This window comes from Boleophthalmus pectinirostris, unplaced genomic scaffold (genome assembly GCF_026225935.1).
Source record: "Boleophthalmus pectinirostris isolate CB_2022bp ecotype Guang Dong unplaced genomic scaffold, ASM2622593v1 HiC_scaffold_9, whole genome shotgun sequence".
Classification (NCBI taxonomy): Eukaryota; Metazoa; Chordata; class Actinopteri; order Gobiiformes; family Gobiidae; genus Boleophthalmus; species Boleophthalmus pectinirostris.
The window spans coordinates 2834711-2850174 of NW_026571541.1; the positions used below are offsets into that span (position 1 = coordinate 2834711).

Consider the following 15464-nt stretch of genomic DNA (forward strand, 5'->3'; position numbering starts at 1 on the left):
TGAAACTCGCCAATAAAATAAAATGTCAGAAAAAATATATATTTTGAACTCACCATAACCTCAACAGGAAGTTGACCATATTGGATCAAACCCGTGAATGACAGAAGCACACACCGTCGTACTTTGGATGTCTCCTCACACAGTTCTCTTCTCAAACACTTAAAATTTTGCCAAAATACACCAGACTCATGCGATTAAAGATTAACACACTTTTTAATGTGAATTTGGGTGTGGTCATGGTGAATTTTCAACAGGTTTGCAATTTGGAAAATATCAAAAACAATATTTCTGTTACTCCCCTGGAGTTTAAACAAGGCTCAATATTGTTCTTTGGTTTTAACAAGCATTTATTCAGACAGGAGTCTTTCATATGTCTTCACATGTAAATGAACCTTAATACCGACGCATGCTGTCAGAACTATAGAAAAGAAAAAAAAACTAAACTTAAAATTAACCCTCAGATAGAAAACACAGTCAGAAAAGTAATCACACAATAAAATAACACAAAATTTACCTCATTGGCCACATCCACTCAAAGGGAATAAACTCTTGTTCTTTTGAAAACTTTCAACTTAAACAAAAAACGCCCTTTTGGCTCAGAGGTCAGAGTGCAGTTCCTCGTGTGTCTCTCAATTAAGAAAGTGCACCCGTAAAAACTTCCCCTCGAAACAATATGTAATTGGAAGTGGAAGAAATTAAACCAAAATAAAATGAAATGAATTAACATGAACTTACAGAAAAAAATAGCTTATTTATGCTATATTGCTTTTTAAATATTTTACTATATGTCGATATGAATATTATAAAACATGAATTTATATGTATGACAGTTGCCACTGACAGTAGCAATAATTTCTTTTAGACACATTTTTTGTTTGGAAAAAGCTGATGGAGTGTTTGTGCAGGCGAATGTAATGATATGCAAATCAAGACAAAATGGCTCTCTAGCGCCCTCTTAAAATTGCATTTAAAAAGAATTCATACAAGATCTGTTTGTTATGGACTACACAGGGAGCTTACTTGTGATGGAGCACAATGTGACAATGTCACAAATGGTCACATTGAATTGAATGGAGTTGTAACATACTGTATAGATGCTAATTTTGGGGGGAGGGGATGAGTTAGGCTTACTGCTGTTTGCATTTTTTTACGATGGCAACGTCTAACATTTGTCATAGAAATGCATGGATTTTGGTTAACTGGAATAAAAAAATTAAAATAAAATTGTTCGGTACATGTATTCCACACAGTTGCGATGTAAAGCCGGCCATAATCAAGGAGCATTCACGGTGCAGGAGCATTTACGATGCAGGGATGTTCACAATGTAGGAGGTCGCAAAGTGGGGACAAGAGTCAGGATCTTTGTGCTGGCACGGGGTGGTGAAGGCCTGAAATGCTGTGTTCTGCTATAATTATTCACATGTGTGTGTGAGCTTTACATTTTAGATCTTCATATTACTCCTTATATAATAATAATAATCAATAATGATCTGTGTGTGGGGAAATATAACACATTAGTACTGGAATTGTGTGGCTGTAGTACCAAAGATCGCCACTGTGTGAATTCAACACAAATGCCATAAGAGAATTTTAAATGAAACTGGTAAAAAAAAATGTATCTTTAATTGATTTGTCAATATGATACCTCCTTCACTGCAGACACCATTCCCTCTACTCCCCAGTTCTAGCATCATTATGTATTAGCCTGTTCCCCAACCCCCCACTATCAGACCCCAACCCCCAGTGCTCTGCTCACGTGCTCTTGAGCAGGACCTTGTGTGCGCGTGCGGAGGCTAGTGGGAGGGGCCAGAACATCTTTGTGCTGTTCTGCTTTCATTGCTCCAGCTCCTCCCCTTGCCCAGCCCGAGAGGAGGGAGGAAGAGGATAGAGAGAGGGAGAGGAGGAGTGCGCAGACACAGGAGAGGAGAGAGGGTGGACCGGCGCAGGCTCAGTCTGATCTGCTTCCTTCTGTTACCCCATGAAAGCAGGCTTCCTCACATGAATCGGGATGTTTTTTTCCTGCGTTCTTCACCGCGTTGTCTGGATCTCCTCTTTGGTCATGTGAGCAGGAAGAACGAGGGAGTCTGCTGCAGCCCTCAGCTGCCAGAAGAAGCCATGTTGTCCTTTGTATCTTGGTGAACACCGCTAGCTTCCATCGGGGAGCAGGTGCAGGTAAAATGCTAGTGCACTGCGCAAACATGTGACCTGGATTCTGTGGCATCAGTGCGGACGATTCTGGGGCTGTGGTGTTTGGTTTGGTGTGCTACTCTTGCGTGGTTTAGCATGGTTTTGTCCAGTTTGGTTGCATGGTTTGGTCCAGTTGGGTGCAGTGGGTGTGTGGGTGGAGGTAGAGAAGGAGCAGAGCTGTGTTTGAGGGTCATGCTGCTGCTACATGTGGCTTGTTTGCTCCATCAAACATATCTCCTGGATACTTGGGAGCTTTATCAAACCAGTGAAGTGTTATGAAATATGGTGGTGATTGGACATGTTGGACATGTTAGACTGTCTTACAGTGTCTCAGTCCCCATGGAGATGTCATTGCTTTGCACTGAATGTTCCACATTATGACAATAGTTATTAAGTGCAATGTCACTTCTGGGTTCAAGGCAGGCAAGCACTGTTGCCAAATTACAAAAAAAAAAAAATACAAAATTAGAAATCATATGTGAAGTTAGCCCGGACATGACATCATCTTTATAAATCTATAAACATTTCCATCAAGCATTACTCAGGTAGGTGTTTTTATTGCTAAAACACTTGCACTTGAACTGCATCTATACAGATACAGACCTGTGACCTGACCTGGTAGCATCACCTGCTTGTCTCCATGGAGAAGGACAGACACAAACACAAATGAAAGAACAGATAAACAGGAGATGCAGTTATTTAAAGGCAGTTTGGAACAGGTGAGTTTTTAGGGCTTTTTTGAAGATAATGAGTGTGGATGAGTCTCTGATGTGTTTGGGCAGTTCCAGAGGGTGGGGGCAGCAGCAGTGGAGAAGGCCCTGTCCTCCCAGGTTTTGAGTTTACAGGAGGTTGGCGTCATCTGATCGGAGGGCACAGGTGGGGGTGTGGTGGTGGAGCAGCTCAGAGAGGTAGGTGGGGGCCAGGTTATGGAGGGACTTGTACACGATTTTGAGGACCTTGAATTGGATGTGCAGAGGGACGGGGAGAAAGTGAACATCTCTGAGGATAGGGGTGATGTGTTCACGGGAGGAGGTGCAGGTGAGGAGGTGTGCAGCAGAGTTCTGGATGTACTGGAGTCTGTTGAAGAGTTTGGAGGCTGAACCATAGAGCAGCTATTGCAGTCATCAAGGCGGGAGATGACAAAGGTGTGGATGAGGGTTTCACCAGACTGAGGGGAGAGAGAAGGGCGAAGGTGAGCGATGTTCCAGAGGTGATAGAACACAGTTTTGGTGATGTGTTCACTGTGGTGTTCATAGGAAAGGGTGTGATCAAAGATGATGCCAAGATAAAGGAGTTGGGAGAGGGAGAGGGTGAGGTTATTGCTGGTTTTGGTGAGTGTTTTGGGGCTGATGATTATTTCTGTTTAGTCGCAGTTGAGTTGGAGGTAGTTTGATTGGAGCCAGAATTTTATTTCAGAGATATAGTGTGTGAGTGTGGAGTGTGTGGCTGGCGTTATGGATTTGGTGGACAGGTAAATTTGAATGTCGACACTGGAATTGAATATCACCATGGAGACAAGCAGGTGATGGATCCTCCCACAGGAAAAGTTGCCTAGTGCTCCTTTAAAATCATTGTGTAATGAACCACCAAGGAGAGTGATTCTGAGGGGCAGGTGAGGGGTTGGGCCTGAGAATTTTAGACACTGTCTACCTACACTGGGCACTTACCACACTTTGCACTAAGGAGGACTGTGCAGTTTGTTAAATTTTCATCAAATCAAGATCCAGTCATTTCTAATGGTCAATGATTATCTTAGATCTTTTTTCGTGGAGAGAGGCTCTGTCAGTAAAATCATATTGTTTGGAGCACGTAGAATAAGGTTTGGATAAGCAAATTGATTAAAGACTGCACTGTTTATATTTAGGAAATCAGTAATGAAAGAAAATGTATTTCAAACAAGATCACATCAAAAATCAGCCAGTCTACAGCAGGTCAAGGAACCAAATAGGTGCAAACACGGGCTATGAGATGTTCATTGGTGTCTCGTAATTTAGCATTAGCAGTGAAACTGTGCTGCTGATATATACATAATCAAACTGTTGACTTTTGAGTTTCAGTCATGAGGAACTTGTGTTACGTGTTACTTGTGATTTGCTGTCTGCAGAACAAATAAACACTGAAGCTCCAGTTTTACTTTCATTTTAACATAGTGTCGACCAAAACGAAACGTGCTGGGTGAAGTGACTGTATTTTTTCATCTCTGCTGGTTTAAAACTTGTGAGTTATGTCAAAACACCTCTGACGTTTCCTGTTTTTACCTCGTGCAGTTGAATGCCTCTCCTAGTCTGCTCCTAATGTAAATCAGATTATGCTGTTACATGCAGCAGGTATCCCAGTACTAATCAGCTTTTCCGTGTGTTATTGGGACCTTTGAAATTTAAATCACAACACCTCAGTCTTGGGCTGTGTTCAGACTGCAGCCTGAAGTGACCCAAATCCGATTTTTTGGCTTCTATGTGACCTGTATCCAATCTTTTAATGACAGTCTGAACGGCACAGATCCGAATTTTTCAAATGCGACCCAGGCCACTTGGATATGTGGTCCTGAATCCGATACATATCCGATCTTTTGACATGCGACTTTAGTCTGAACGGCCAAAGCGCATCCATCCGACCTATACGTCATTAACAAGCGACAAACGTCACTATTCTGCGCTGAAGCAGGCGGAAACCGGAACTGTAAAATCGCCAGGTGCTCAATGCTCGCGACCATATTTGGACAACTTCCGTAAACACAGAACACGCTCGCTGCGGTTGACGCATGGGGTTGACGTCTTCGTGTCCTCCAGTGCGCATGCGGGACACTTTCGGGCAGTTTACCGTTCACACTGAAGTCACAGACAAGTCGCATTTAATTGGAAATGTGAACGACCTCGCAAAAACATCGGATTTCACAAAAAAATCGGAATTGAGCATTAAGCCCTGCAGTCTGAACGTAGCCTTAGTTCCTGGGTTTACTGCGTTTTGATAGGTCGGTTTCAGTTGGACAAGGCCGGTTCTTTGATTTCAGAATCAGCCTCCACTGATGTCCATGCCTGTGTTTCTTTACAATTTGGGGTTTGGGTGTGTGATAATGCTGATGTCTTTGTGTTTCTTGTCTCTTGCTGGGGTAATGGGTGGGTCTCATGTCTCTTGTCTCTCTGCAGCTGGGAGACTGGGTGTGTGAGAAGATGCTGATGGCGAGGGACAGCAGCAGAGACGAGACCCAGAAACTGCATAAGAAATGGCTGAAGCAGCAGGCCTTCATGGCGGAGCTTGCCCAGAACCGAGAGTGGCTGGACAAGATTGAGAGGGTGAGTTCACACAGGGGACAGAGAACTCATGGACAGGGGGCAGAGGGACACTATAGATGAGGACAGGGTGTGAGTGCCCTAAAATGGAGTTGGGTGAACCTTAAAAGGCCTATATTACACTATTTTCTGATCAATGTTATAACTGTATTATTGTTTCCTCATCACAAACATACCATGACTTTTTTGTATAACAGTTTAATACGCAAACCCTGCATATTTATATATATTTACAGAAAACAATCCCACCTTGTGTTGTAATATGGTGTGTTTTTAAACTCAACACACATTCACTAGAATCATTTGGATCATTTCAGTTGTGGAATTGCTCATCTCTACTGAACTGAAGATAAAAGGAGCTGTAAACTCAAGGTGGAACAGAGCATTTTGAGCTTTGGTGATGTAGACACACTAATAATAAAGAGTTACTCAAACATGTGTGAATGAAACAAAACACGCAAACACAAAAAACTCTGTGTATGTTTTTGAGAAGGTAACAATATGGCTAAAAGCTCACAAGAGAAAATTTAGAACCTTTAATGATAAAACATGATTTTGTACATACAGTTTTGAGAATGCATGCTTTTACTTGACTAAATGTGCTAGGGAGCATTGGCAACCTGAAAGCTGCAGGGAGATGAGACACATATAGGTTACACTCGACATTGTGGTCATTGGCTGATTAAAAGTCTTGTTTATGTTCATATTGAAAGACAGTTATTTCTTTAGAATTTAGACATATCTAATCATGATCTCCTTAGGGTGGACTATTTTGATAGCAGTATCAGCCAAACAGAATTATCCACTGCCCTAAAGTCCCTAAATCTATAGTCCACTTCCTGCACATCAGCTGAGCAGAGAGCGCCTCCTCTGGCTCAGGAGAGTGTCTCTCTATGGGAGCCTGTGAGAAAACTGCTGGAGAAGTGTGGTAAAGAGGAGGGGCTTAACTGGGCCCCACAGCGATGTCGGTTACCGGGCAACCTCCAATCATAGCTCAGCATGGCCCTGTGTGCTACACTCATGTGTGAAGGTCACCTCTCCATGCTTCCAGTGTTGTGAGTGTGTTGTTCACCGTGCTGGCCCGCCTGGGCTGATCTGGCCTGGGCTGACGCTGAGCTCTAACTCAGCACTGACACTGAGTCCATCGATAGCTCTCCTCCTGTCAGTCAGGACCTGACTTGCACTGCATTAACTCTGAGGAGGAGTCACTTAAACTGGTCACAAAAATAACACCATGTGCAGGTGCTTAGAGTTTGTATTGGGTTGGGTTCTTATGTAAATGCATACACAACCATAATTAAATGTTGCTGACATATTTTTATTGGTGCAGAACAGTCATCAAAGTTGTGTCATCAAAAGGATAAGCTCTGATTGTCTGAGGAGTGTGAGGGGTGGGGGAGTCTGAAGAGCTGGGGGAGCAGGTGTGGAGGTGGGTCCCAACATATTCAATGAGCACATGACAACAGTCTATGAAAATCAGTGTAACTGTGTGTGTACATGCGTGTACATGCGTGTGTGTGCGCGCGTGTGCGCATGTATGCACGTGTATGCATGTGTGTGCGTGCACAGGGGGGAAGGGGGGGTTGACTGATTGGTCGTAGCATCACAACAGAGGAACAAGGTGAGAAATGAAACTTTTGCTGAATGTGGTTTTAAGAGAGTTTTCCCTCCACAAACGCACCAAGCACATCTCTCTCTTTTAGAAATGGAACATGAACAGAACATGGGAATTACTGAGGCTTATGATTGTTGCTGTGTGCTTATGTGCAGGAGGGCCAACAGCTGATGCAGGAGAAGCCGGAGCTGAGCGCAGGCGTGCAGAGAAAGCTGGAGGAGATGAGGGAGTGCTGGCAGGAGCTGGAGAGCACCACCCAGGCCCGGGCCAGGCAGCTGTTTGAGGCCAACAAGGCCGAGCTCCTGGTGCAGAGCTACGAGAGCCTGGACCATCGTCTGGGACAGCTGGAGGAGCAGCTGGCCTACGTGGACCAGGGACAGGACCTGACCAGCGTCAACAAGCAGCTCAAGAAGCTGCAGGTACATGGCCAGTCCACAGTGCTCCTGACAGGACGCTCTTTACAGGGTACGCCTGGCAGGGTGTTCCTCACAGGGTCTTCCTCACAGATGCCCCTGACAGGGTGCTACAGATTCTGGCTGATGACTATAAAAACGATATTACTCAATCCCAAGCCTGTTCAAAGACACTTTTAGCATATGGCTTTATTCAGTAACAGTTACAGGGTTGTCCATAACCTTGCACAATGTAAACAGAACCCTCTGAATGTGCTCTTCAACATTTGTCCTGCTGGGCTGCCGTACACTATCACCATTTCACTGTATTTTCATGTTTGAAGTGATGTTTATTTTTGCTCTGATTTTGTTCCCAGTGTTTGAGCTCATTTGTGGGATGTTTCTGTTTCATTTTTCTTTGTTTTGATGCTTCTTAGAAAGTCATCTGCACTCATGTCCACCCATCCCACGCTCGCAGTGAAGGCAGAGGGCTCCTCGACTCTGCTCCACAGCATGCTGCTTTTGCTTCTTTAGCACGGCTTTGGTGCACTGCCCCCTGCTGACCAGGGTACAGTACTGTGCACTGCCTGCTCTCAGGCCAGGACCATGTGCTCACGGTTTCTCACATATCACACATTTCACTGTTATAATGCTCATCGTGCAATTGTGTCACAGTATTATAAAACAAATCAAACCACACACAGGAAATGTAGTATGCTTTTTTCTTTGTGAAAACTTTAAATGATGCTCCACTCTTCTAGTATCAAGCATCACTCATTTTCAACCTTTAAAGGGCTTACATTATGCTATTTTCAGATCTATGTTGTTGCTGCATATTTAGGCTATTTTCTCAAACAAAACACTCATGTGTGATGTCATGTGATAATACCACATGACAAAATGACTCACTAGAAACATTTCGATGATTTCAGCCTTGGAATTGCCTTTCTCTACTTAAAGGTAAAAGGTGACATGACTTCATTTTATGACATCACAACACAAAGACAGATGTAGACAGACTTATAACCAGGGTTACTCAAATGTGTGAATGGAACAAAACACAGTTCCAGGTCTGTTTTGATGAGATAACAAAATGAGCTTAAAACTCACAATAATCCATTTTGTGTACCATAATGTATGACTTTCAAGAAACAAGATTTTACAATTTTACCTAAAAGTGTTTGGGATTGGAATCAGCAGGCCTTCCTGTAGTTTGGACATTTATGCAGATTTAAACCGTATTTTTAGGACAGCTTTAAAAGAAAAAAAAAAGTTTGATAATGTATATTCTGCCTGTATCTGTATCCTAACTGCATGCTCTGGTCCTGTCCCCTGGTCATGTGTCCCATGGCAGGGCATGGAGAGCCAGGTGGAGCAGTGGTGCCTGGAGGCCGGTCAGCTGCAGAGCCAGACGTGCTCCCTCCCCGAGCAGGGCCACACCAAAGGCAGCGTGGAGCAGCGGCAGGCGGCTGTGGAGGCCCGCATGGTGCGCCTCATCCAGCCACTCAAGGAGAGACGCCGTCTTCTACTGGCCTCCAAAGAACTGCATCAAGTGGGCCGTGACCTGGAGGATGAGATTGTGAGTTTCATTCTGACTTCACAAAGTCCTTTATGCAGCACAGTGACATAATGCTGTAGTCAACTAAAGAAATTAAAGAAGAAAAAATATTATGTTCTGTCGACTAAAAAGGAGGTGTGCGGCACTCCCTAACTTTACCTAAATAAAAAAATTTTATTTTGTATTAGGCTACTTAATATTTTGTTTAAAATTGAACATGTATCTGCATAGACATATTTATATCATGTTAAATATACTTACATCACTTTATTTGGTTCATGTGTTTCCCCATTGAGTGAGCTGGGTCTGGGAGGTCTATGGAAGAACCTGAAGTTTGAGAAAATGTGATGTCATTACTTTGCACCTGCCCATTACTTTACATTGCAGCCCTGAAGTATTTCTTGGGGGCGCAGGGTGGGGGTGACCTGAAATCAAGTGATTAAGTGATCACACACCCGACCTATTGTGACTCAGCTACCCGCTCTCCCACCCATCCCCACTTCTCCACTGGCACCATGTTACTGCTATAGGCTAATGAATGGATAACTACAGAGCTGTGTACTGTACAGTTATGGAGAGTTCAACTTCAAGTCAAAGGGCGTCCGAGGAAGAGTTTTTAAGGAGTAATATATCTTCTCTTCAGGAGACCCATCTGCCAAGTAAGAAAAGAAGCATTAAGCTGAAATGAGTGCATTGGCTGGAGTGATATCCTACAGTTCTAATTTTGATTCACACACTGGCTAATGGTGGCTAGTTACTTACACTTAAACCTCCACACAGGAGACACACAGGTGAGGGAGAGACACCGCTAATCAGACCCACAGCAGAGCACAGAGGGGCACTCAATGCTGCTGCCACTGGTACTAATGTTGCTACGTAAACTTTGCATTTGTGTGCTATGTTCTAATTGTGATAGCAATTGCATCACAGTGCAAGCGTAGGACAGGGGACTGATGTAATATGAGCAAATTATTTCCACATGTGTTCAAATTGTTGGTACTCTTCTGGTAATGAAAGAAAAATCGACAGTCATCACTGAAATAACTTGAAACTGATAAAAGCAATAATAAATAAAAAAAAATACTGAAAATGGTCCTACAAAATTCAAACATTGTTTTTCACCTGTGGTTCAACAGAATTATTAGAAAAAACAAAATAATGAAACTGGCCTGAACAAAAATGATGGTTCCCTTAACTTAATATTTTGTTGCACAACCTTTTGATGCAAACTCTGCAAACAAATGATTTCTGTAACTGTCAATGAGACTTCTGCTCTGGTCAACAGGTATTTTGACCCATTTCTCATGAGCAAACTGCTCTAGTTGTCTCAGGTTTGAAGGGTTCCTTCACCAGACAGCATGTTTCAGCTCCTTTCACAGATGTTCAGTAGGATTGAGATCTGGGCTCACAGAAGAACACTCCAGAACAGTCCAGTGTTTTGTTCTTAGTCATTCTTGTGTGTTTTTAGTTGTGTGTTTTGGGTCATTATCCTGTTGGAAGACCCATGATCTACAACTGAGACCAAGCTTTCTGACACTAGGCAACACATATCGGTCCAAAATACCTTGATAGTTTTCAGATTTTGTTGTACCCTGCACAGATTCAAGACACCCTGTGCCAGATGCAGCAAAACAGCCCCAGAACAAAACCAAGTCTCCTCCATGTTTCACAGTAGGAACAGTGTTCTTTTCTTGGTGTGTTTCATTTTTGCGTCTGTGAACATAGAGCTGATGTGTCTTGCCAAAGAGCTTAGTTTTGCCTCATCTGTCCAAAGGACATTCTCCCAGAAGCTTTGTGACTTGTTAATATGCACTGTGACAAATTCCAGTCTCACTTTTTTATGATTTGCTCTCAGCAGTGGTGTCCTCACATGAACTGCACTTTGGTTCAAACACAGATGGATGGTGTGATCTGACACTGATGTACTTTGCCCTTCAAGTTCACATTTAATTTCTTTGGAGGTTGTTTTGAGCTCTTTGGTTCCATTTGTATGATCTATCTCTTGAATTTGTCATAAATCTTCCTCTTTTGTCACATCCAGGGAGGTTGGCTTCAGTCCTATGAACCTTAAACTTGTGAAGAACATGTGTAACTGTAATCACAGGAACATCAGCTGCTTGGAGATGGTCTTATTGTCTTTATCTTTAACCTGCTTGTCTATTATTTTCTTTCTAGTCTCCTGACACAGTTCTCTTCTTCTCTTTCTCTGCTCCATGTTCAGTGTTGTGTCCATCATGTCTCCAAACAGCACAATGACACATGTCCCCCTTTAAACAGACAGACTGACTGAGGACAAGTTTGAAGAACCTGTGATGCAGATTAGAGACACACCAAAATTTAACATGGCCCTATTGTCCAAATATTTACAATCTTTTCTAGGGGAACATCATTTTTGTCCAGGCCAGTTTCATTAGGGTTTTTTTTTCTGTTGACCAATAATTCAAAAGCAGTGTCTGATTTTCATTGGTTATAAAAAAAAAAAAGTATGTGTTATTGTTTTTCTTTGTTTGAAGTCATTTCAGTGACCATTGCTGATTTTTCTGTCATTACCAGAGGGGTACCAACAATTTTGAACATATCTGTATATTAATTCAATATATAGTTCAACCAATAGTGACTAAATGTCTGTTTCTGGCATTCGTTATAATACTATATAGCCTATATATAATACATAAATTCATATATTTATAATATATAATTTTGATCTAGGCACCCACATTATACCACCAGCCACTGCTGCGTATCTCTATGTATCTGCCTCAAAGTGCACTCACCAGACTACTACAAAACAATATATTATATATAAAAGGCTGATTAAACTTTGATTGAAATGATTCATTTCCAAATCTTCAAACAACTCATATCACATATCTTCTCTCCTCTGCTGTTGTCCTATACATATCCTTAAAATGAAAATCAAAACAGTTTGGTTGAATTTTGGTTGATATTCAGAGCTCATTTATACATGTGCGCCCCCTCGTGAGGCTGGGAAAACATACTGTATTTTTACAGTATTTTTAGTTTGAAAAGTGAGAGGTGCCATACATACTGGAACATTAGTCAGACTGGGGACAGTGATGCTCATGTGACAGTGATGCTCATGACAGTGATACTGTGACAGTGATGCTCATGAGTACTGTTCTCTCTTCATATGTCTCTTGATGTGTCTGATGTGTGTGCTGCAGCTGTGGGTACAAGAGCGCCTCCCTCTGGCCATGTCTCAGGAGCACGGAGGGAGTCTGCAGGCAGTGCAACAGCTCATGAAGAAGAATCAGGTGCTGTGCTGCACACAGATCCCTGTAGGCCGCCTGTGTATAGCTTTATTTAACATGTCATGTTTGTGCAGACCCTACAGAGGGAGCTGGAGGGCCACCGTGGCAGAGTGGACGATGTGTTGGAGCGGGCAGCAGTCATTGCCTCTCTACGGAGCCCCCAGGCAGACAGCGCCAGGGCCGGCCTGGAGCAGCTGTCCCAGCTCTGGTCTCTGCTGTGGGCAGAGACGGAACGCAGGCAGCTGGTGCTGGACGCCATGTACCAGGCACAGCAGTACTACTTCGACACAGCCGAGGTGGAGGCCTGGCTCAGCGAACAGGAGCTGCACATGATGAATGAGGAAAAGGGCAAGGTGCTCCACTGCTCACACAGCTTGTACAAACATGTCCATACACACATGTGCTCACACAGAGCTGACATAAACATGTCCACACACATGTGACTGTGCCCTGTGCCCAGGATGAGCCTAGCACCCTGCAGCTGCTCAAGAAGCATCTGGTCCTGGAGCAGACCATCGAGGACTACGCCGAGACCATCGGCCTGCTGTCCCAGCAGTGCAGGCAGCTGCTGGAGATGGGACACCCGGACTGGTGCGCAGCAATACACCTCATATTACTATTAACATTCTGTGTATTTACTGCAGTCAAAGTGAAGCAAATCTCAAGTAACAGATGCAAGTATATTTTCATTTTGAAAAGTATTCCAAATACATGTTTTCAATATTAAAAAAAGTCTGACTTTAAAAGCTTTACATCCTCAGTATGGCCCCTGACATGTTGTGCTCTTGGTGCAGTGAGCGCATCAGTAAGCGGCAGGCGCAGGTGGACCGTCTTTACGTGTCTCTGAAGGACCTGGTGGAGGAGAGGAAGAGCCGCCTGGAGCAGCAGTACTGGCTCTACCAGCTCAACCGTGAGGTGGATGAGTTGGAGCAGTGGATCGCTCAGAGGGAGGTGGTGGCCAGTTCCCCGGAGCTGGGCCAGGACTACGAGCACGTCACTGTGAGATATGATTATGTGCAGACTGTTTATGACAATAATTTGACACATCATGATATATATCTGGCACCTCTAGTCTTGATCAAACTTATAGCCAGGCAAAATAACAACCACTGCCACACGCACCACCCAGACACACACCATTTGCATTAGCATCTCTTCCATGCATGTTCATGTTAACCAAAGTGTGCCATCACTCTGAAAGCTTATTCTCTTTGAGCAGGTGTTACAGGAGAAGTTCACTGCCTTTGCCTCCGAGACGGGCAGTATTGGGCTGGAGCGCGTGTCTGCTGTGAACCAGATGGTGGACGAGCTGATCGACTATGGGCACGCGGAGGCAGCCACCATCGCAGAGTGGAAGGATGCGGTGAATGAGGCCTGGGCCGACCTGCTGGAGCTGATGGAGACACGTGCTCAGATGCTGTCTGCCTCACACCAGCTGCACAAGTTCTTCTCCGACTGCAGAGAGGTCAAACACACACACACACCTGCACACTCAAACATGCATACTGGGTTTCCATGCTTTTTTATTTACCTGGGAAAGATCCTATGTGCATGACAGATTTTGATGATATACTTGAAGGGATTTGTTTTTTACTGACCTGCTCACTTTGCCCCCTTATTGTGTAGGTTCTAAACCAGATCTCAGATAAACACCGGCGGCTTCCAGAGGTCCAGGCACGACAGGGCACCAACAGTAGCACCCTGCAGAGACTGCTGCACACGTTTGAGCAGGACATACAGCACCTGGTCACACAGGTACACACACATATGTACACACACACGCAAACTTTAACACACATACAAACACACACATTTGAACAGGACATACAGCACCTGGTCACACAGGTACACACATGCACACGCACGCACACACACACACATGCACACACACACACATCCAATCCAATCCAACTTTATTTGTATAGCACATTTTATAAGCAAGACAGTTTCCAAAGTGCTTCACATCTCACGCAATGTCATGTTTACTTAAAAAAATCTGTAGAATTATGTTTCAACCATGGGGAAACTAATCAGTCAATAAAGCAATAAATCAATAAATAAAATAATAATAAAATCAATGAACAAAAATAATAAAATCAATACATAAAAGCAGTACTAAAAAAATAAAATAGATAAAAAAAATAATACATAAATAAATAAATGCAATAAAATGTTATGTGTCAACCAAGCCTTGACGTCACTCAAGCACTGCAGGAGGGGTGTCAAGGTGCTGCTGCCATTTTTTCTGAGTGGCATGTAAATTTGACAGTCATCTGCATAAAAATGGTAAGATATCCTATGCTTTTGGAAAATTTGGCTCCGGGGGAGAATATAAAGTGCAAACAGCACAGGCACGAGAATGAAGCCCCAGTTTAACACAGAAAGACCTCCCTGACAAGTAGGACCTGAACCAGTCCAAGGCAGATCCCCTGACACAGTTTTCAAGATGATTTAAAAGAGTTGCATGGTCCACTGTGTCAAAAGCAGCAGTCAAGCCTAAAAGCACTAAAATGGCATTTAAAACCTTTTAAAGTGCTGACTCATATATATTCTCTGCATTTAAAAATTACTGCAATTGAACTAAAACACTCTTTTCAAGTATCTTGGACAAAAAAGGAAGCTTTGAGATGAGTCAGTAATTTGAAAGGACACTAGTGTCAAGACAGTTTTTTTTAGTGTTTCAACCACAGCTTGCTTACAAAAACTGGGCACTGTCTCTGAGATGAGGCTGCCATTTACAATTTGCTGGAGACAAGGGCCAACAGTTGACCCGACGTCTTTGAGGAAGCATTGGGGGACAGGATCTGTAAAACTAGATGAGTGTTTGAGTTTAGTGGCAATATTTGTTAGAAAGGGTAAGGAAACTGGTTCAAACTGTTGTAAATCAGATGTGCAGTACATGGCTATTGACAGATTAGGAAAACAGATTGAAATTCTGGCCCTAATGGCAGCCACTTTCTTACTAAAGTAGTTAAAAAAAATCTCTCTCAAGCCTCCCAGGAAGATTCTAAAATGGTGGATTGGAAAGGATTCAATACAGAATCTATTGTTTTAAAAAGCACCCAGGGCTTATTAAGATTTTGAGAAACTATTTCTGATAAGTATTTTGTTCTGCATTAACAATTTTTTTGATAATTTCGCCAGCAATTG

General features: G+C 43.2%; 1 protein-coding gene across 3 annotated transcripts in view; it reads left to right on the forward strand.

Moving 5' to 3' along the window:
• Positions 1-15464, forward strand: part of LOC110172721 (spectrin beta chain, non-erythrocytic 4) — a 65459-nt gene that overhangs the window by 41946 nt on the left and 8049 nt on the right. The window contains exons 1-10 of one of the 3 annotated variants that reach the window (XM_055166890.1): positions 1915-2172; positions 5334-5480; positions 7248-7511; positions 8839-9063; positions 12228-12317; positions 12389-12667; positions 12775-12905; positions 13109-13313; positions 13534-13779; positions 13941-14069. In XM_055166890.1, the coding sequence (XP_055022865.1) occupies positions 5358-5480; positions 7248-7511; positions 8839-9063; positions 12228-12317; positions 12389-12667; positions 12775-12905; positions 13109-13313; positions 13534-13779; positions 13941-14069 (1692 nt within the window). In that variant the 5' untranslated portion in view covers positions 1915-2172; positions 5334-5357. Of the gene's footprint in view, positions 1-1914; positions 2173-4375; positions 4405-5333; positions 5481-7247; positions 7512-8838; positions 9064-12227; positions 12318-12388; positions 12668-12774; positions 12906-13108; positions 13314-13533; positions 13780-13940; positions 14070-15464 lie in introns of those variants that run through there. The other 2 variants (XM_055166891.1, XM_055166889.1) reach the window with 2 other exon arrangements.